This window comes from Prenolepis imparis, unplaced genomic scaffold, assembly GCF_030444845.1.
Source record: "Prenolepis imparis isolate NDT839.2.m4 unplaced genomic scaffold, iyPreImpa1.0 SCAF_2, whole genome shotgun sequence".
NCBI classification, from domain to species: domain Eukaryota; kingdom Metazoa; phylum Arthropoda; class Insecta; order Hymenoptera; family Formicidae; genus Prenolepis; species Prenolepis imparis.
Genome location: NW_028141160.1, coordinates 23,315,274 through 23,334,871, shown reverse-complemented (window position 1 = coordinate 23,334,871; position 19,598 = coordinate 23,315,274). Strand labels below are relative to the sequence as shown.

At 34.4% G+C, this 19,598-nt stretch overlaps 4 protein-coding genes and 1 long non-coding RNA gene across 19 annotated transcripts; 3 read left to right on the top strand and 2 right to left on the bottom strand.

Annotated features, from left to right (window-relative positions):
- Positions 1-150: 150 nt before the first annotated feature.
- Zmynd8 (Zinc finger MYND-type containing 8) lies at positions 151-5,843 on the top strand. 12 transcript variants are annotated; one of them, XR_014424805.1, is made up of 9 exons: positions 151-291; positions 408-463; positions 665-1,099; positions 1,424-1,887; positions 2,023-2,347; positions 2,441-2,621; positions 2,712-4,652; positions 4,736-5,146; positions 5,525-5,647. XR_014424805.1 is itself a non-coding variant. In XM_083032366.1 (9 exons), the coding sequence occupies exons 3-9, from the start codon at positions 1,088-1,090 to the stop codon at positions 5,651-5,653; spliced, it is 3,345 nt and encodes a 1,114-aa protein (XP_082888492.1). In that variant the 5' UTR covers positions 151-291; positions 408-463; positions 665-1,087; the 3' UTR covers positions 5,654-5,843. The 12 variants fall into 12 exon arrangements, 9 of the variants coding, with proteins under 9 accessions (XP_082888492.1, XP_082888495.1, XP_082888494.1 ...); XR_014424803.1 differs by having other exon boundaries at positions 5,505-5,641; XR_014424804.1 differs by having other exon boundaries at positions 5,508-5,616.
- A 1,146-nt stretch (positions 5,844-6,989) lies between these two features.
- On the top strand, positions 6,990-9,921 carry Sar1 (Secretion-associated Ras-related 1). Of its 3 annotated transcripts, none has more exons than XM_083032361.1 (6): positions 6,990-7,139; positions 7,788-7,903; positions 8,395-8,514; positions 8,839-8,904; positions 8,991-9,226; positions 9,354-9,921. In XM_083032361.1, exons 2-6 carry the CDS (start codon positions 7,861-7,863, stop codon positions 9,468-9,470), a joined length of 582 nt encoding a protein of 193 aa, XP_082888487.1. In that variant the 5' UTR covers positions 6,990-7,139; positions 7,788-7,860; the 3' UTR covers positions 9,471-9,921. The 3 variants fall into 3 exon arrangements, with proteins under 3 accessions (XP_082888487.1, XP_082888491.1, XP_082888488.1); XM_083032365.1 differs by lacking the exon at positions 6,990-7,139 and adding an exon at positions 7,166-7,362; XM_083032362.1 differs by lacking the exon at positions 6,990-7,139 and adding an exon at positions 7,408-7,645.
- Positions 9,922-10,840: 919 nt separating this feature from the next.
- Hibch (3-hydroxyisobutyryl-CoA hydrolase) lies at positions 10,841-14,056 on the bottom strand. Of its 2 annotated transcripts, none has more exons than XM_083032359.1 (8): positions 13,859-14,056; positions 12,938-13,028; positions 12,428-12,498; positions 12,089-12,330; positions 11,748-11,989; positions 11,453-11,666; positions 11,187-11,374; positions 10,841-11,098 (listed from the first exon to the last, which is right to left on the bottom strand). In XM_083032359.1, the coding sequence occupies exons 1-8, from the start codon at positions 13,859-13,861 to the stop codon at positions 10,953-10,955; spliced, it is 1,197 nt and encodes a 398-aa protein (XP_082888485.1). In that variant the 5' UTR covers positions 13,862-14,056; the 3' UTR covers positions 10,841-10,952. The 2 variants fall into 2 exon arrangements, with proteins under 2 accessions (XP_082888485.1, XP_082888484.1); XM_083032358.1 differs by lacking the exon at positions 13,859-14,056 and adding an exon at positions 13,160-13,501.
- A 1,638-nt stretch (positions 14,057-15,694) lies between these two features.
- Positions 15,695-17,709, top strand: LOC145933017 (phospholipase A1-like). Its single transcript, XM_083032360.1, has 7 exons — positions 15,695-15,846; positions 15,917-16,061; positions 16,307-16,434; positions 16,651-16,961; positions 17,053-17,149; positions 17,298-17,327; positions 17,425-17,709. Exons 1-7 carry the CDS (start codon positions 15,695-15,697, stop codon positions 17,606-17,608), a joined length of 1,047 nt encoding a protein of 348 aa, XP_082888486.1. The 3' UTR covers positions 17,609-17,709.
- On the bottom strand, positions 15,880-17,427 carry LOC145933019 (uncharacterized). The gene is made up of 3 exons (XR_014424802.1): positions 17,284-17,427; positions 16,583-16,833; positions 15,880-16,012 (listed from the first exon to the last, which is right to left on the bottom strand). It is a non-coding gene; the product is annotated as an uncharacterized LOC145933019 (long non-coding RNA).
- Positions 17,710-19,598: the final 1,889 nt, after the last annotated feature.

Here is a 19,598-nt window from a genome sequence, read left to right as displayed (position 1 = left end):
AGATGATATAATCGTACGATTGCAATCGATTGTCTTATCCGTAGATGAAGAGAAACGTCTGGTTATACATTACTGTAACGAATTGACGCAATTTGTTTTATTAATATCATTTGTTTATGTAATATCGTGATTTACCTCCGCCAGTTTATTCGCGCACAAACAACCTTCGCTTCTGACGTTTCGGCTCGAATAAACACGGAAGATCGTCTCGTTCGCGACCGGGACCTGGAAATTTCTCGCGAAGCCGATCAGCGAAGGTCATTAGCGCTTCCTGGAAGAGACAGACAAACAGTACGTATAGCAATTAGTCGAGCGTTCCTTGTAGACGCGATCATGCAAAAACGTCTAACCTCATTTTCCGCCACTGTCGACGGTGCAACGTCGTATCTCATGAATTCTTGTCGCAGCGTCCGAAAAAAGCTTGAAGCAACAGCGTCATCGTCATCATCATTATTGAGAAACGGTAAGCTAACGATAGATTCATTCTTGCTTACAATCTTATTATGTTAAAAAGATACTCTTCCTGCGTTCTTTAAATAAAAGATAGCTTATTCATATTCGAAGGAGAAAAGATAATGACAGATGCAATAGAGAAAGTACGCGATTAAAAAGTATTCTAAATTGACATGTGGTTTCGTTATGTACAATTTCCTTCTATCAACAGCGACGATCAACACGAATAAAAAGCGGGACGGAGAACGTGTCACGTGATCAGCGTCCTGAAGATACCACCGTCGAGAGATGGCGCCACCGTTGGCGATCAAGCTCAAGACATCGGGCATCGTACGAAGGCAAATTCTTCTTCGATATGAGGCCGAGTGAATAAAGCAGCGAACGACGATCTCATTACATCGCTATTTACTAACGTTAGCAGTCCGTTAAACGTAGCTCGTGGTATGAGAATGTTTTGAGAGCGATAACAGACCAGTAACACAGACAGAGGGAGCATTATATTACCTGGAGAGAGCACCTTACAAGGTAAAGCTTCTGTTTATGCTCAGCAGCTCTCTCTACTCACCTATACTCGCGTGCTTCTGCAAATAGCAACACTTTGGATGGCTCTACGAAGGTGATAATCACCGCGAGAATGTTCCACATGGTGTGTTATTGCCAGATATTACAGTTGGCTATCCCTAAATTGCTGCTATTAACAGCAGCATTTGTTGTTATCACTTTAGGAAATATAACTTTTTAAGCATTTATGATAATATTGTTCCTGCTTATCTTTATATTTGAGCATTGTTGAAATAAATGTATTTTATAATAGCCATGCAAATCTATTCTAATAGTTTATTGTAGTAACTGTTACCAGTTAACTATATGGTAGACTGATAATGTGATTATAATTACATAAATAGATAATATGTATAGACATATGTATCTATGCTGATACTGTTCTCCAATCAGATTCTTTGTGCTGAAGGTAATAACCAAAATGGCGTCCCATGAAAGCAATGAAAATTCTGTGAAATCTCCTGCCGCAAATAAAATAAATGCAACTGCACAGTCGAAAGATGATGAGAAGGAACCATCGATTGTTTCATCAGTCAACCAGCATAATGAACCGAACAATGCCGTTAATACAGAGGAAAAGAAGAGTTTAACATTAGATATAAACAATGAATGTGCAAATGTACAGGAAAAGGATGCCGATAAGGTAAAAAATGAAAGCAAACACGATTCAAACTCATTGGTAACTGTTAAGAAACAATTGGACGACGGTGAGATAAATAAGAAACAAGAGACACAAAATATAGATACAAAACGAGAGACACCAAATGCAGATTCTCAAAATACAGATGAAGAGAAAGATATTAAAAAAGAAGATAATAAAGATCTTTCTGCAAAAGTGGGACCTGTCTTAAAACGAAAGCGAAAATCTTTAAGGTTAGTATAACATCTCCATGGAAAACGTACATTTAAATGTATAAAACAATTGATTATTGTTACAACTATATAAAACAAATGAAATTGTATTATATCTTGAATATAAAGAGAGAGGTGTTAATATTCTATTTCTAGTACTTTGACGGCAACGGAATCTTCTGTTGAGGAGAGCGGCACTAGGAGCAAGAGGAAGAAATTAAAGAGCACCAACGACCAATTCTGCTGGCGATGTCATAAGGAAAACATCGATGCTCATTGCACCGCGTGTCCTCGCTCATGGCATCGCAAGTGTATAGGTGGCATGCCGTCCTCCTTGGAGAAATGGATATGCGGGGAATGTGCGACCATTTTGAAAGCCGAGAATGCCGAAACGCGTTCCGTGGCCATGGCGCAATTGTCCGTGGATCAATTGTGCATGTTACTCAAACACGTGGTCGAAAGATTACGCGACTATCCCGGCGTACGTACATCACTTTTCATCGAATACGTGAATATTATTGCATTACATATGATGGATATTTATTTCTAAATACCTTTTATTTCTGCTCCACAGTCTGAACCATTCTGCAAACCGGTAGACCTCACAGAAGTGTCAACCTATTTGGATTATGTTGTCAAGCCGATGGACTTGAGTCTCTTGGAGTCAAATGTGCGAGCCAAGCTCTATGGCAGCACCGACGCGTTTATGGCCGACGCGAAATGGATCCAACACAATTGTATCGTGTTCAACACGTGTACGTAATTGTTATACTTTCAAATTCGTGTCTAATTTATAAATAAGATTGAGTAGACAAGTAAGCTATGTCGATATCTCTACCTGATAGGTGGTGGTGTTTATGCGGACACATTGAAGCTGACAAACACGGCGAAGCAGATCATCAAATTGACGCGTCAAGAAGTTTCGGAGATCGAGGGCTGTCCTGATTGTTACGCGCACGGCAGAAATTTGCCGAGGCCTCAACCATCGTGGTTCATCGAGCCTTGTCGTCGACCGCATCCGCTCGTTTGGGCCAAACTAAAGGGTTTCCCGTTCTGGCCGGCGAAGGCGATGCCACGTGTAAATTCTCAAGGATTTGTGGACGTGCGCTTCTTCGGCGAGCACGATCGCGCCTGGGTACCGCCGAAGGATCTTTATCTGTACTCCGAAGAGCCGCCCGCGCCGTCCCCACGTAAACGAAAGTCCGACATGGATGAATGCGTGCGCGAAATCACTCGTCACTGTAGAAAACTCGCGCTTATATATGGTCAATTCAAGTTTGCGCCACCCAAAGTGCAGTACAACCCCAACGATCCGATGCAAATTAAGCTGATGCTGCCGAATTACGACCCGCTCGAACCCAACAATCATTTTTTCAATTCCGAACTCTCCGCGACTCCGAAGAAAAAGACGCCTGTGAGAAAGCGGAATCCCCCGATTAAAGGCAAATCGCAGAATGACGAGTCGATTGATAACGGCGAGCTAAACGTTAGTTCGAAAGGAAATTTGTCTGATAAGGAGAGCGAAGCTACGACACCAAAAGTACAAAAATCAGATACTATTGACAGTAAGAATACTCGAAACTCGCGGACGAATCTAGATGATGATGGTAAATTAAGAAAGAAAGTTGAAACAGTTGCTCAAAACAAAATGGTAAAAAATGAGAAATCGAAAAACGCAAAAGCATTATTGTCTCGATTAAATACTTTTGTTGCGAATAATGTCACTGAAAATAGCAGTACATCTTCTAATGTTCATAAACATATGGAAAAAAATAGTTCGCCGAAATCGAAGGATGAATCAAAATCGTCCACGGAGAATTCGCCCAAGTCTGCGACACCTCCGACCAACGAATCGTCATCATCATCATCCAACACGGCACGAGGGCAGAAGAGAAACCTCTTGAAAAATATCATCAATCCAAAGTTGGCGCTTTCGCAAACGGAAAACGTGACAAAGACCGTCGCGAAGAGCAGTAAAGTGTACAAACCGAAAACGAGAATGGTCGACAAACTGAACGCGGAGAAAGCCCTGAAGTCTATTATCACGAGCAAGGAAAACGAGAGACTCTCGTCGCCGAGTTTGCCAGGCGTAGTACACAAAACTACGTCGTCGAACAACAAGGAATCGTCGAGTGTTCAAAAGATACCCGAGATCGACATAACGTTGTCACCACCGACTTCAACGTCGTCGACCGTGAAGATTACTCACACTATTTCGTCGTCGTCATCGTCGTCGTCTAATGTCCTTAATCCCGTAGTGGATAAACCCGTTGTGATCAATCCCGTAGCGGATAAATCCGTTGTGCTCTTTGTGCTGAATAACGGAAAGCCGGAGACTGCGAAACAAGCCTCGTCGACAGTCGACTATCAGGGCAACAAGGATATGACGAAGGAGCACAACTCGTTCCTGAAGAAGGAGAGCAAAGCTAAGAAGACTTTTCCTAACAAATCACGTAATCCGCAAATCACACCTCAACGCCCGTTGTTCGATACAGACGAGTTTGTCCAGGTTTCCCCGAGTAAGCGAGAAACATCCTCCTCCGCTTATCAACTACCGCCTCCGCAAGCCGGACCGATCAGCGCGCGTCTACATCAAAATGCGAACGAACTGGCAAGAAGAATGGGCCAGTTGATGGAAGAGGCGTATAAGGAGGCAGCTCAAACCTACATTAACGGTGAAAACGGTACGGCCGACAATTGTCAGGGGATATTCTTTTTGAAGATGCAGATCGAACACTTGAAGTGGAAGCATCAACAGCAGCTGGCCGAATTGAAACACAACACTGGTATGTTCACATCTCTTTCTTTCCCCTCTTTGAAATCTTTTACTGTAAAAAAAAACACTATAGAGAACATTATTAAATTCCAGATCGTACTATGCGCGAGATGCGCGCGAGTCTAGAGGCAGAGAAGTTGCGATCGCTCGAGGAATTTCGGAAAGAGGCCGAAGAGGAGAAGCTTCGTTGCATCGAAGAGACCAAGCGAAAACAGTGGTGCGCCAAATGCGGACGGGAAGCGATGTTTTACTGTTGCTGGAACACCGCTTATTGCGATTACCCGTGTCAGCAGTCACACTGGTCGGTTCACATGCGAACTTGTTCCCAACAGCCCACGTATACCACCCTCGTCGCCAGTCCGGGCGCGAATTCGAGCGCGCAGCAGGTGATGCCCAGACTCGTGTTAAGCACACATCAAGCAACCTCGAGCGTGCGGAGAGCCTAGAGTGGATCGGTGTAAGTCCCGGCGATTCAAACAGGAAGTTCGATAACTCGAGAATACCGTAAGGGAAACCTATTAATCTGTAATCTATGTCGTTATATACAAGTTCTTTTGCTCAGTTTGTTTAAGTTTATGCGAATTGGACTATAGATAGCACTGCGCTTAATAACCTTATGAATCTATCATAAGAAAATTTGTGATCAAGTAATGTAACGATAGATATGTATCGAGGAAAAAAATATTGAGAAACAAATATTGTCTAATATATTTGTTGGCACATTTTACACTTTATCGGTTTTCCCCTATTGAAGTTCGATCTTTACAATCTGACTTACACTATTGATGCTCTGGACGCTTCAAAATGGATCTCTACTCGTAGGATGCGCTACTTTTCGACTGATTGTGCTGCAATGGTTTAGCAGCGTTCTTTACTTTTCAGAGCAGTAAGACCATGACGCACGACCCTGCGGGCAGGGTGTATGCTTTACCACCCAGCAAATTGAGCGGGATTCCGTCATCGTGGCCTGCTTCGTCCCTTAAAAATGAAACTAAGCAGGATATAATCTAGGCAAATCACGATTTATTTGTGATCGATGACCGATTTTGTAGTAATTGTACAATAAAGTTTTAGTTTAACGTCGCAATTTACAATGTTGCGACATTTGAAACACCAGCACGTTTTGATACAAAACTTAAATCGAATTGTTTATTCTTTATAGTCCGAGATCACACACAATAGACGTGTATGTAGTTCGTTTCTCTTCTTGAAAAAGACATTTTCAATTCTGCAAATGTAAATAATTATAATAATTGATAATATATCGTGCAATTTCACGACACATTATCAATACTCTTGATACATTAAGTTGCAAATGACTCAAATATAATACGTTATACACATCTCATTAATTAAGTTTTGTAATAAACTTTATACACTTCTTTAATTTAATTCGTTAGTATTGAATAATATTTAATTAGATAGTTACTATAGAGAAGATGTAGAAGATGTGTAGCAATTATAAAAAGATGATACAAGATAAGAAAATGTCGAGTATCCTTAGATAGATAGGCTGGCTTCTTACGATATAAGTAATTACACATATTTGATATAGTGGTTTAAGCATTAATACAGTAATACTTCATTCGTATTGAAATAATGTTCTGTGTATTTCCGTTCCTCTGTTTCTCTATATGCATTTTTGAAACGCAAATAAGAGGATGGAAATTATTTTTTCAACTTCATAATACATAAATGCACTTTTATCATAAAATTAAATCAAAATTCTCTATGTGTATGTGTATAAAGTACAATAAGCAATTATAAAAAAATTATTTTTTGTTAAGCAACATTTGACGCGTGTAAAATTGTAGAAATAATTTCATAAATCTCTACTTGAAAAAAATATCTCAACGCGTTTATTAACTATTATAAAACTATTAAGCAAAGATACAGCGGAACATGCTATAATCTATATCCCTTTCCCCTCCATCAATAGATAAGACATTAGTCTGTTTATTTTTTGTTTACTTTATCTTTCAAAGATAATTTTCTCAATATATATCAGATATGACTTGTAACTTTATGCTTCAGCAGAATGACTTTGCAAATCATTGTCTTCAGAAAGTATATCTTGTAAAAAAACATTTACGTAGCAGAATATAAAACCTATGAAAAAAAAGTTAAGCAGTTAACATTTATGCATATGAATAAATATTATATTTATTAATATAATATAATTCAATTTATTAATATAATATGATAAATTAAATTAATATTATATATTAAATAATATATAAAATATGTATGATTAAATAATATATAAAATACGTATAATTAAATAAATAGAGAAAAAATAAGCGGAAGAGATTCGCGTTTTTTAAATTTCGCGCGCATGATATAACCCTATTACGCAAGCAAAATGGCGAACGGAAGTAGACGTCATCCAGTGCCAACTGCCAGCCAACGGGGCTCTCTGCGGTCGGGTTGCTCTTTCTATGGAAGGAAAAGTACTTTTCTCCGTCCCCGGGGCCTCCATACGCTTTTTTCACAGTGGGTACGTCAAACTAATATTAGCCGACACGACACGCTAACAGCTGTTCGGTCGTCGTTCTTTCAACGTCCCGTGCGCGCGAGAATCTCCGAACGATCGCTCGTGATTTTACGCCTCCGCGTGTCGAAAGTCTTTGCGCGAGAAACTAAAGTGTCAGTGAACGAAAAAGAGAGAGAGAGAAAGAGAGAAAGAGAGAGAGCGAGAGAGAGAGAGAGAGAGATCTCCGGTGAGTCGTCGTCTTCGATTTATAAATCGTACGTCAATATTGTATTATATGTCAAAAAAGAAGAGAGATTTTCGCAAACTGCACGCATCGTGATCTCGTTCAGCTCTTCCTGCACTTTTCTCGCGTGTAAGATTAAAACAAGTATGTATAATTAGTAAGAGAAAGAGAGGGAGAGAGAGAAAGAGACAGAAGATTAAGGATCAAAGGTAGGTGCAACCTGAAAGAGGAATAAATCGCAGGAACGAGCTATCGCGTTGACGACGACGCACTGGGTTTATCGCATGTATGTACTTCCTGCACCCTTACGTAGGATAATAGCCGAGGTTACGATTTTAAAAGGACGGATTTTAAAAGAATCTGCGCGGTCACGTTGGCAGACGATTAAGACTATGATCTCGTTAAACTTGTCTTACTTATTGTTGCAGAGTCATTCGTTAGTTAACACATTTACATATACACGCAACACGGTGTAGACGAGACACAGTCGCAGCTACAAATATGTTTATTTGGGATTGGTTTGCCGGAGTGCTGAATTATCTTGGTGAGTAGAGTTTCTCTCGCATCAATCTGTAATTGAGATGGAAGAATTGTATCAAAGGTCAAGAACGTTGTAATAATTTGATGTAATTTGATACTGTGATTCTATCGCTGTGATAGTATAGAGTAGTTTAGAAATTATGTCTGTGCGTGTTTATTTTAAGGAACTCTATTACAGGAATGATTGTCCGATTGGAAGAATCTTAAACTAATTCCATCTTTAATTAAAGACAATTTTTTTAAAAGTCCTTTGTTCATTATTCAAGAGACAATACTATTTGTGTTATATATATATATATATATATATATATATATATATATATATATATATGTTTGTTATTTGACAATGTACTGTTTATTATGGAAAAATTATTCTTATCGTTTTACCCAATTCCAACGACATTTTTTATTGTCATAAATTTTCGATAGAAATTCTGTTTCCTTGTAAATTTGTTAGTGATTTTAATCCGCATGATTCTCCTCTGTTATTTTCAGGACTATGGAAGAAGAGTGGCAAACTTCTCTTCCTAGGTTTGGATAACGCAGGCAAAACTACATTGCTTCATATGCTCAAGGATGATCGTTTAGCTCAACATGTACCCACATTGCATCCAAGTAACTAATTTTAGACTAATTTATCTGTTTCTCCTGTGTCCTATTTATATCGCAGTCCTACTTATATTTCACCAGCGATTCCTAAAAAATACATACTTTTATAAATGACAATCTTTCCTAATCCATTCATTATTTCATAATAAATAGTTTTAATTTATTGTAGTTTACACACACACATACACACACACAATCAAGCCTTTACATGTATTTCTTCTGTTTCAAACTACAAAATATAGATTATATATTCCTGTTATATTACAGTTGACAAATTATAAAATTTAAACTTGTATTGCTGAGTTATCATTAGTCTTATTTATGTTTTAGCATCCGAAGAATTGTCTATTGGAAATATGAGATTCACAACTTTTGATCTAGGGGGCCATACTCAAGGTATACATGCGAAATGTACACCTTAGGAAATGTTTCTTTTTACAATTGTACAGTTACTTATACCCGTGTGAATTGAATCTCTCCAGCACGTCGTGTATGGAAGGATTACTTTCCGGCTGTCGACGCGATAGTATTCCTCGTCGACGCGAGTGACAGATCAAGATTACCAGAATCAAAAGCCGAGCTGGATGCATTATTAACCGATGAACAACTCAGCGCGTGTCCGGTTCTTGTGCTAGGCAATAAAATTGACAAACCATCGGCAGCTTCTGAGGACGAACTTAGGAATTTCTTCAATCTGTATGGGCAAACAACAGGAAAGGTATAGTTATATAAATTAGAGTAGTTATTAGAACCCATTTTAAAGTTATGTTAAGTAGTAGAAGAAACGCGTTACATTATTGTACTTAAAAATTTTTATATTACAATAGTGATTTTTTAAATTTTAGGGTAAAGTCGCTCGTAATGAGATACCCGGCCGTCCACTGGAACTATTTATGTGCTCAGTTCTGAAGCGACAGGGATACGGGGAAGGGTTCCGTTGGCTTGCACAGTATATCGATTGAACGTATCTATTATTGTACATGACAGACAGATTCTCTCGACAGTTTCATCATTCACATTTCTCTTTCCTCTGATAACGGTGTTGATACCGGAATTGTAATATTCTTCATGTGAAATCAACAGCATAGGAAAGGAGTACCATTTCATCGATCTCAAAAAAGATAGAGAATCCAAGCAGTAAACAAAATTCGAGAAGATTTTCCACAAATAGAGACGAATATTCTCGAAAATAATGTACACGCGAATGATAGGATTTTAATTTTCCTTATTTGACATTGACATGCAAAAAACTCGGGGAAAGTGTCATACCTTTTTCTGAATTCTTCGAATCCCAACATAGATTTTATGGAATCCTATCATTTTGCGAGTCACACTAGAAGAATAATCATTAATACGTGCTGAAAAATGAAATAAAAACGTTTTGATAAATAAAACTAATAAATTATTTAAGAATTCCAGGTGTTTTTGTAGATTTATTTTTTCTTTTTAATCATCGATATATTTAACAGTAAATAATTTTCTATGTTTTATGATTTCTAAAAAGTTAAAGAAATGTAATACGTAATTTATGAAAGAGATTGATTTGCTGATATTCCCATTTTGTTTTTTGTGTGAATAATTTATGAAATTAATGGTATATTATAGTATGAAATCAATCAATATGTGACACTGCTGAATGTTATTTTATATTTAATCACTGGCGTTTACCTTTATATTTGATTTTTACTTATATAGTCTTGTATTTGTGCCAATATTTTGTATGTTTTTTGGAAATCTATTGTTCAGAAAATGCAGAATACATGTGATTATCAAAATTGTTTTCGCAATAGTTATAAAAGTCCATTAAAATAATTGAAATTGTTAAATCGTTTAATTATATTGTTTTTTAGATAGGAAATAATCAAGTTGCATATCTCAATTATAACTGAGATAATTAGTAAAAAATAACATGTATGTGTGTATATATGTATATATACACATTATATATACATATTTATACACATAAATTATGCTATATGTTACAGAACAATCTTCAATTATATGTCTGTAAATTTATTTATTGTTAAAAATTTAATTTCACATAAATATGTAAATAGTAATTAAATTTTGTTAATTTGGCTGGTGAATTTATATGGATAAATTCTAAAGAGTTGCTTCCAGAATAAAAATTAAGAACATAAAAATACATATTTTTTTACATAATAGTACTTAGTTATAAGTACTTAAAATGTTTTCTTCATTATTTTACACGAATAAAATATGTTTTATATTTTACAAAGTTGTATATTATACTATTTGATTAAGAAATTTCTGTTAAATTTATTTATATAATCTATTATGAAAAATATGGAAAATTGAATATCTGAAGGAATTAAAGATAAGAACAATATTTATTTCAAATCTTACAATCTGTACAAAATTAAAATATAAACAATTTTCTAAAGAATTATTGTTTTCATAACGATACAATAGAGCTTTTTTCCTCACAGTTTGCTAGTGCGTAATTTCAATTCTTTTTCCACAGGAAGTGTTGCAAATCGCTTATTTACATATTCATCAGTAACATCGGTCAAGGACGGCGGTTTCCATACCGGTTTTTGATCTTTGTCGAGCAAAAGAGCTCTGACACCTAAAATGAAATATCAATTCAAGAATAAAAAGGAAACTAGATGCAACTTAAAAACTCTTATTTAATTAAATAATATCTATTTAACTACCTTCATAGAAATCACTGTCTCTGCTCAAAGAAGTGTACGCCAATCTGTATTCGATCTCTAAACACTCTGCCAAAGATTTTCCATATCCTTCATCGATTGCTTTCTTGCTAATTTTGAGAGAAGATGGTGACATCTTGAGCAATATTTCTACGTTCTTCTCCGCCCATTCTGAATTATCTTTTTTTAGCCTTTAAAAAAAATTACATTCCTGAATTATAAATTTAAAAATGTACATTTTTATTTGACACAAATGTCTTATGTTTTACCTTTCAATTATCTCTTCGACGGAAGGAGCAGAGAAGCAATTTTCCATCTGCGACATGTGAGGCGCCAAACTGAATTCATGATTTAATTTCGGTTGATATTTATTTAAAGTCTCCTCAACTGTTTCAGTACTTTGCAACAAGTCGCGTTTTAAGTCCGCTAGTTTTTCTGATGGAACAAAGTGCGTTGCAATCCCAGCGAGAAATACGTCAATACCTTGATAAAATATGTATATTTAAATTTGCATATACATGTATGTTTTATATATTGTTCCAAGTATAATTAATCATAATTTACCTTTCAATCTGTGTCCTGTCAGTCCCAAATAGAGACCTAATTTTCCTTTCAATCTGGATAAAAAGTAACTTGCGCCGACATCAGGGAATAATCCTATTGCTGTTTCGGGCATCGCAAAAAGCGTTTTCTCCGTGGCGACTCTGTATTTGCCATGTACAGATAATCCAACGCCACCTCCCATTGTTATCCCATTAATTATAGCAATATAAGGTTTATTGTACGTTCCAATCAAATAATTTAAGCTACAAGAAAGAGAAAAAATATCTTATAATTTATTTACTCACAAATATATAAAAAATGTTGATTTGTGCTTAAATAGATACTTCTTTACAAAGACTTACGTGTATTCCTTTCTGAAAAATTCTACACCCAGAGCTTCTCCTTTTGGTTCGTTCAACGCCAAGACAAGCGATTTGATATCGCCACCTGCGCAAAACGCTTTTTCACCCGCACCTTCTATTATTACCAGTTTCTTTGAAGATTCCCATTCTTTAAGAATGGGATAAATCTTTTGGACCATGGGCAAATTCAAGGCATTCAACACTTTAGGCCGATTTAAGACTATTACGCCGCAATCTCCGACCTATTTATGTATAAAATTAATTATTTTAATTAATTCTGATAAATTAATAAGGAATTCGAGCTTTAAAACTCCTGAACAAAATAATGTGTAGACATACATCTTTTAAAAGGACTTCATCATCCATGTTTGTTTGTATGTTTCCTGTTTCTTTTCTGTCTTTAGAAGATGCTAAAATTATATAGAATTTATTTATGTTTTGAAGAAATGATAGTATAACACTTTCAAGATTTACAGGATTCTTTAATTTTTGTAATTTTACAACACAAATTAATTTGTTCGAGTTAAGAATTAAATAAAGAAAATGTCATTATTAGACTTCGGATTATATGCAAATTACATATTTGTTATTTTTTGCATATTCTATGAGAGCATTACAAATTATATTTTCAATTAATTAACATTAATTAAGTAAAAACATTATAATTTGTTCACATTATTCATGCACTCATAGAATATGCAAAAAGTAACAAATATGCAATTTGCATATAATCCAAAGTCTAGTCATTATAATATACAAAAGTTATATTTTTGATATATTTGAGAAAGAAATAAAATCATTTTTAGCTATTACTCTATTTATCCTCAGGCGTAAAAACTATATTCTCACCTCTGGTGGAACCTGTTGTTGATAGCCATCTAATAGCAGCACGTATAGCTGTTGCACTGACACTTGAATAATGTAATTTTCTTGAAAGGATCTAGAGATAGAAATCATTATAGAAATAATTATATAATATTTATTTTAGTTATTATATCGTAATTATATTTATTTATTATAATTAATGTAAAGTATTCAGCTCATATATATATTTATACAAGTCGAAATTACCATTTTTGCATGATAAAATAATAATCAATATAACAAAATCTTTTTTTTGTCGACGCATAGATAAGCTGACGTAACATCCTACATACGCGAGTGTACATATACGCAAGAAATATTCAAATGTATATAGAGCGTCTTACAACATTGAATATATTCTTCCAAAATATATTTTTTTTAATAATTTTCAACTCTCAAGAAGAAAAGCTGTTAATCACTGGCTTTTATCCTTAACATTGTAAGTTTTGCACAATTAAATTCAAAATTAGAATTTATTTGAAATATTGATTGAAAATTACGATCTATTTAAATTATCCATTTTCCTCCTTGAAGAGTTTAGATTCGTCAAAAATACCAATTCTTAATTATAGATAACAATTTCAGTAAAAAAAAAAAAAAAAAAAAGAAAAAACGAAAAAAATCCAGTTTTAAATTAGTAAAAAAAATCTGTAAGAAATAGAAGATAAAAATAGAAATATTTGATAATATCGAGACACTTGTGTTATTATAATTCAGGTTATCACGAGATATTCTTTTGCAATGTATCCATATGCGCTAACACAAGTATTCACATAATTTCGAAAAATATGAGAGAGAAAGAATTTCAAAGTTTGTATAATTAATTTCTATCTCCTTTAAAATAATATATCGTCAAAAACTGTCGATCAGCTGTCAAGTCGAGCTGTCGCGCGTTGCCGCACGTACCATTGCCTTGTACACTGGTATATACAACAATCGTGAGTAAATTGTGAGTAATCATTTTCTATTCAAAATCAAACAATCATAATGTACGAGTATACAGAAGTGATACTCGATTGCTCACTTCCTTCCTAGGTTACGTTCCAAAATTTACTCCTTGGGATAGAGTAGCTTATTTGTGACCAATCGGAACAAAGAAATTTGTGTTTCTTTTGACCTAATTGGTCAATCGAAGACTACTCTACTCCAAGAAGTAAATTTTGGAACGTAACTCCTAATTGGCCATGATTCAATCTAGTGAAAAACCCTAAGCCAGCTGTCGCTGTGAATGGTCATGCGCGATGACACGTGACAAACGAAGAAATATCATATAAAATGTATAAAAAATGTAAAAACTAACGTAAAGATTAATCGGCGCAATCTGAATTTAATCGTGAATGCTAAAAGGAACGTTTTATTCAATTAAGATTAATAAAATCAATTAAGAAAATAATTGATTGGTTGAATTCCAATCTTTAATCTTCAATGCCTATAGTCGGACTTTAGATTTAAATTCTCGCGCGAATAGAAATTTATATTGTACTTTTATCTACTACTCTCTCTTTAATCAATTTCACACATAACTTATTTTTGTTATAATTATATTATTGAAATGATTAAACTGTCTGCATTTAAAATTTAAATAATTAGATTTAAATTATAACTGCGTAATGTCATTAGTCACAATTTTTTTTGAACCGAAAATAATTTAATTATACCTACACTTGACAATAAAATCGATGAATCGAAAACACACGTTCCATTCAAAATTCTTTATAAAATTGATTCATTTGTAAAGATACGAGTAAAAATATTTCATATATACAATATCATTCTTTACGATATTGTAATAATCATTAAGAATTGTTTAAAAAATCAAGAATTAATTGGTTTGTTTGTTTTCGCTGCACTGGTGAACTAGTGCAGTAAGTTAAAGTGAAACAAAATATATTTGTCTCACTTTATCTTATTGTACCATAGTGTATACACTAGTTCACCAGTGCAATATGAAAACAAACAAATCAAATATTCATATTCAAAAAAAATTCAAAATACATTCAATACATTCTTTCGGTAGGCTATAATTTTTGTAATACATGTAGTGGAAATGATGGATAACGTTATTAATTTTACTTTCGACGATTATTCCGCAAATTTAAAAACGAAGAATATTCGAGAATTTATATCTAGTTATTTCCATAAATGTTTACACGAACATAAATTTCCGTCAAAGACAAACTGTTTCACCCTGTATTTCAATAAATTTTGCAAGGTTTCGTCGCGCACGATTTCTGCATATCTTGACACAATTTTACTGCTTCGTATAAAAAAAAACGCGATTCCCGAAATATGGCCAATAAAAACTTTTCGATAAAATCTGATTCTTAAATTAATGCAAACGAAACGTATAATATGTAACATATGTGCTGCATAATAGGTCGATATATACGCAATATAATACCAAGGGCAAGATCGTTATGAAATAATATTTGCCGCACTACGTCATTTTTATTGCCGGATAATGTCAAAAATAAAAGCGAATTGCAAAGAGAAGAATTATATACGCGGTGGCGATATTTATTGATCACTTGACATTCTATATTCCGGTATTGTAAAACACACTTACATACAAAAGTTTCCTGCGCTCGCCAGTTTACACAGTTGCCAATAATGTTGCGAGTGTCAATATTTTTATAAAACCGACATACGTATAAAAGGAGTAGTTTTGCTTTTAATATCGCAAAACTCATTATTTGATTCAGTTTCTCCTCGATAGCCAATAATACCTTTTTTCATATCGTAATGAGGAGCGTCGCTGCGATACTTCTAATATTCTTCATACGATGTGTGTATTTACTTCCTTTAGACTTGCCTTTTATTAATGAAATCGGCAATGTATTTAACGATTCCTGTATATTCGGCCCGAAATCCATGTCGATGATTTTATACAACAGGTAAAGCGCAAATAAAAGTTCGCCGTTAATTCATTTCTTGCGCGCTGTTTATATTCCCATCTCTTTTCAGTGCTAATTTTGAGGGCAAAAATATCGGCGCACAAGAAAGCTGTGATAATGTTGATCCTTCGAAGCCGATTGTCTTTTTGGTCCATGGTTTTATTAGCTATGCAAATACGACTAGCAGTTATAATTTGGCATCACAATTCGTAAAGGTAAATATTACATAATTATATTACATAAATTACATTAATATTACAATGTCAAAAAAATTGAAATCAAAATGCAATATATTAATAGATACTTGTTGATATATATATATAAATAACTTGTACAATTCTTTAGATATTCTTTAGATATATATCATACATATCTATTATTTTGTATATATTCTTTTATATATCATATAAAAAATAATGTAAAAATAAAAAATTTAATAAAAATTTTTTTGTTTTTACAGAAAGGCTATACAGTGTTTTCGTTAGATTGGTCTAAAGCAGCCTGCAAAGATGGGATACCCATAGCGAGATTAGCGGAATATCCCCAAGCAGTGATAAACACTCGTAAAATAGGCGAACTTATGGCAAAGTATATACTTATTTTTTATATGTATAAAATATTGAGATATAATAAACAGAGTCATATACTAAATGATACTTTTCATATTATCACAATATATATACATAATATTAATAACTAATATATAATGTTAGATAATATTCAACAATAAACTTACTGTTTTGTAAAATGAAGAAGACACGATGTCCTTGATTCATATACGTGCGTATGACTTTTCTTTTTCAGATACGTTCTATCGCTGATGGAGGATTGCGAATTTCCGTTGTACAATATCACATTTATCGGTCACAGTCTCGGTGCGCACGTGTGTGCTTTCGCTGCGAAACACATAAAAGACCAGAAGAAGGGCTACAAAATCCAGCGTATCATCGGCCTCGATCCCGCGGCACCGCTATTTGAGTTAAACACCTGCAAGGAGAGATTGTGCGAGTCAGATGCTACGAATGTAATAAATTTTCATACATCGATTCTCGGAATACCAAAATCTATAGGTGACATAGATTTTCATTTTGGTGGACCCGATCAACCAGGCTGTGGTAAGATTAATTATTATATTTAACACATTCGCAAAAATGTTGCGTGTTACTAGAATGACAGAAAACAATACGAAAAAAATTTATGTTTTAGGCGTCAATTTTGCATGTTCACATAGCAAAGCCATCGATTATTGCACCGATACATTGATCAGTAATTGTGCATATCCTGGTGTTCCAACAAATAAATCGTAAGTCTTTTTATAATTAATCAGCATGTTTAATCGAGTCTAATGAGAATTCTTCTTTGAATAAAAAAAAATCTTGATACAAATTACATACATTTGTGTAAAAAAGTTTTTAAAAAAAGGAAGTTACATTATACCTGATTTTTTTCAGATTTCTCTCAATTTCCGCACTATTTGGCAGGTATGAATAAGCCGTTGCTCAGGATCATTTATTTATAACTTTTTTCTGTTTTTTATTTGACTATTGTTTTGCTTATTACGACTTGTCATTCTTGCAGAGGTCCGTCTTATCCTGATGCTGACACAACTGACTGTATTCGTATAACTGACGAGATTTTCACTATCAAGCCAGGCGACAAACTCAGGAAAGGAACTTACTATGTATTCGTCAATCCGAAGTCTCCATATTGTACGCAAAAATCTTTGAGTTGCCCGTTCATTATTGACAAATCTGACAATTAAGAACAAGCAGTTGACTTTGTAACTCTTTGTTATTATATATACTATTCAAATACATAAATGGCACTGTTTTAAATAAGCAATTAAATCGCACGAACACAGCATGTAAATCTTTTTTTCTCGCCATCCTAGAACTATTATTGACAGATATGGGAGAATTAGATGCGGCGAAACCAAAAGTAGTTGTTCGTCCAATGTTGAGCAGACGCCTTCTGTTTTTTGCGTGAAATAGAAGGCAATTTTTTTCGTAAATCTTTTCTTTTACAAGAGAATTGTCACCTGTCGGAAAGTTACACGTCAATCAGCTGTCAACTAGCTGTCACCGCAATATATACTATCTATATACACAGTAGAGCAGCCATTTGTAAACACATGTCCTCGCCAATTCTGAACAACCATAGTACACGAGTATCTAGAAATGACATTCCATTGCCACGTCATAATTGTTCCTGATTGGTCGAACGAAAAAACTCTAGGCCAGTCATTTATAGTCCAGTCAAATTAGCAAAAAAGAAAAAAATAACCGGTAAAAAGCTATAAATTGGTGGAGACCTTTATCTTGGCATACTATTGAACGTACTGAAAGTCCGGACCTCTATCTGCAGGGCTCGATCCGCCATCTTGGAAAAAAGGTGCTTCAATTCAGTTTTTTCCTCATATCTCGGTAATCGTTGATCCTATCGTATTGAAGGTTATAATGAAAAATGAAGCTCATTAAATTCTTTATAAAAAAGGTCCAATATATTTTTTTCATATCTTTAATAGTTTCTATGACGCTGAAACTAGCCGCCGCTAAGTGATAACGGCGCGGCGCGGCGCGGCGAGTCAGACGCGTGTATCGCGAGTCACAAATGTTTGAATTCGCAGGTTTAATTTTTTTGCAGTAAAAAAATAAACACACATTTTTATAATTATTGATCCACTTAATCGAACAGTGTATATTAAAATCGGGTGCTAGATAAATTTATTGACGTTTTAAGTGAATAAACGGCATTCCAGTTCCCAGGTGTTTACATGCCTTGTTCGATGTTTTTGCAGTAAAAATAAATTATGAAAAATATAGTTTCTTATGGTTTTCGATCTTCTGAATCGAATGGTGTATGTTAAAATTAGGAGCTGGACGAATTTCTTAATGTTTTTGGCAAATAATCGACATGAACGTGTAAATTGGCGTACGCATAGTATGCCAAGATAGGCCGGTATTCATAGTCGGTTCTTATATTTAAGAATGTCTTAAGTACAATCTTAAGATGTGATTAACCAATCACAGAACCGTATTTGCATCTTAAGACATTACTTAAGACGGTCTTGAAATAAGAACGGACTATGAATACCGGCCATAAAGGTCTCCACCAATTTATAGCTTTTTACCGGTTATTTTTTTAAATCGCTATATTTGATCTAATTTGACTGGACTATTAGTCAAATTAATCTAATACATGGAGGTAAGAAATAACAGGAGGGAGTGTAAAGCCTTTTAAGTAGGGGGGGTAACACCAAATGTGATTGGTTGGCCATAGTAATATGGCGTTTTGTATTTTTTTTTTTCATCTTATCTAACCTAACTGAACCAAGTAAGTGAGAAACACGTTTGGCGAATAAATCGGATCTCACATTAATTTTGTTTTAAAAAGATATAAAAGTTATAAAATATTATAAAATAAATGCCCATGCTACTAAATACATACAGATTCGCTTACAATAGGCTTGTTTTCTATTCCTGAACTGATGCAATAAGTTAGAATGAGACAATAAAGTATATTTTGTCTCACTCTAACTTATTGCACCAGTGTGCACAGTTCAGCCAATGCAGGAATAGAAAACAAGCCTTATATGGCATAGCACAATATATATATTACTATTATACATACAATATATATATATATATCATATTTATAAATATTATTTATGAATTTTTCCTTTTTTTGTGTGTGCTTTCATCACTATTTCAAATGTCGCGCTTCGATAAGCCACACCAATATGGCGCTTAGTG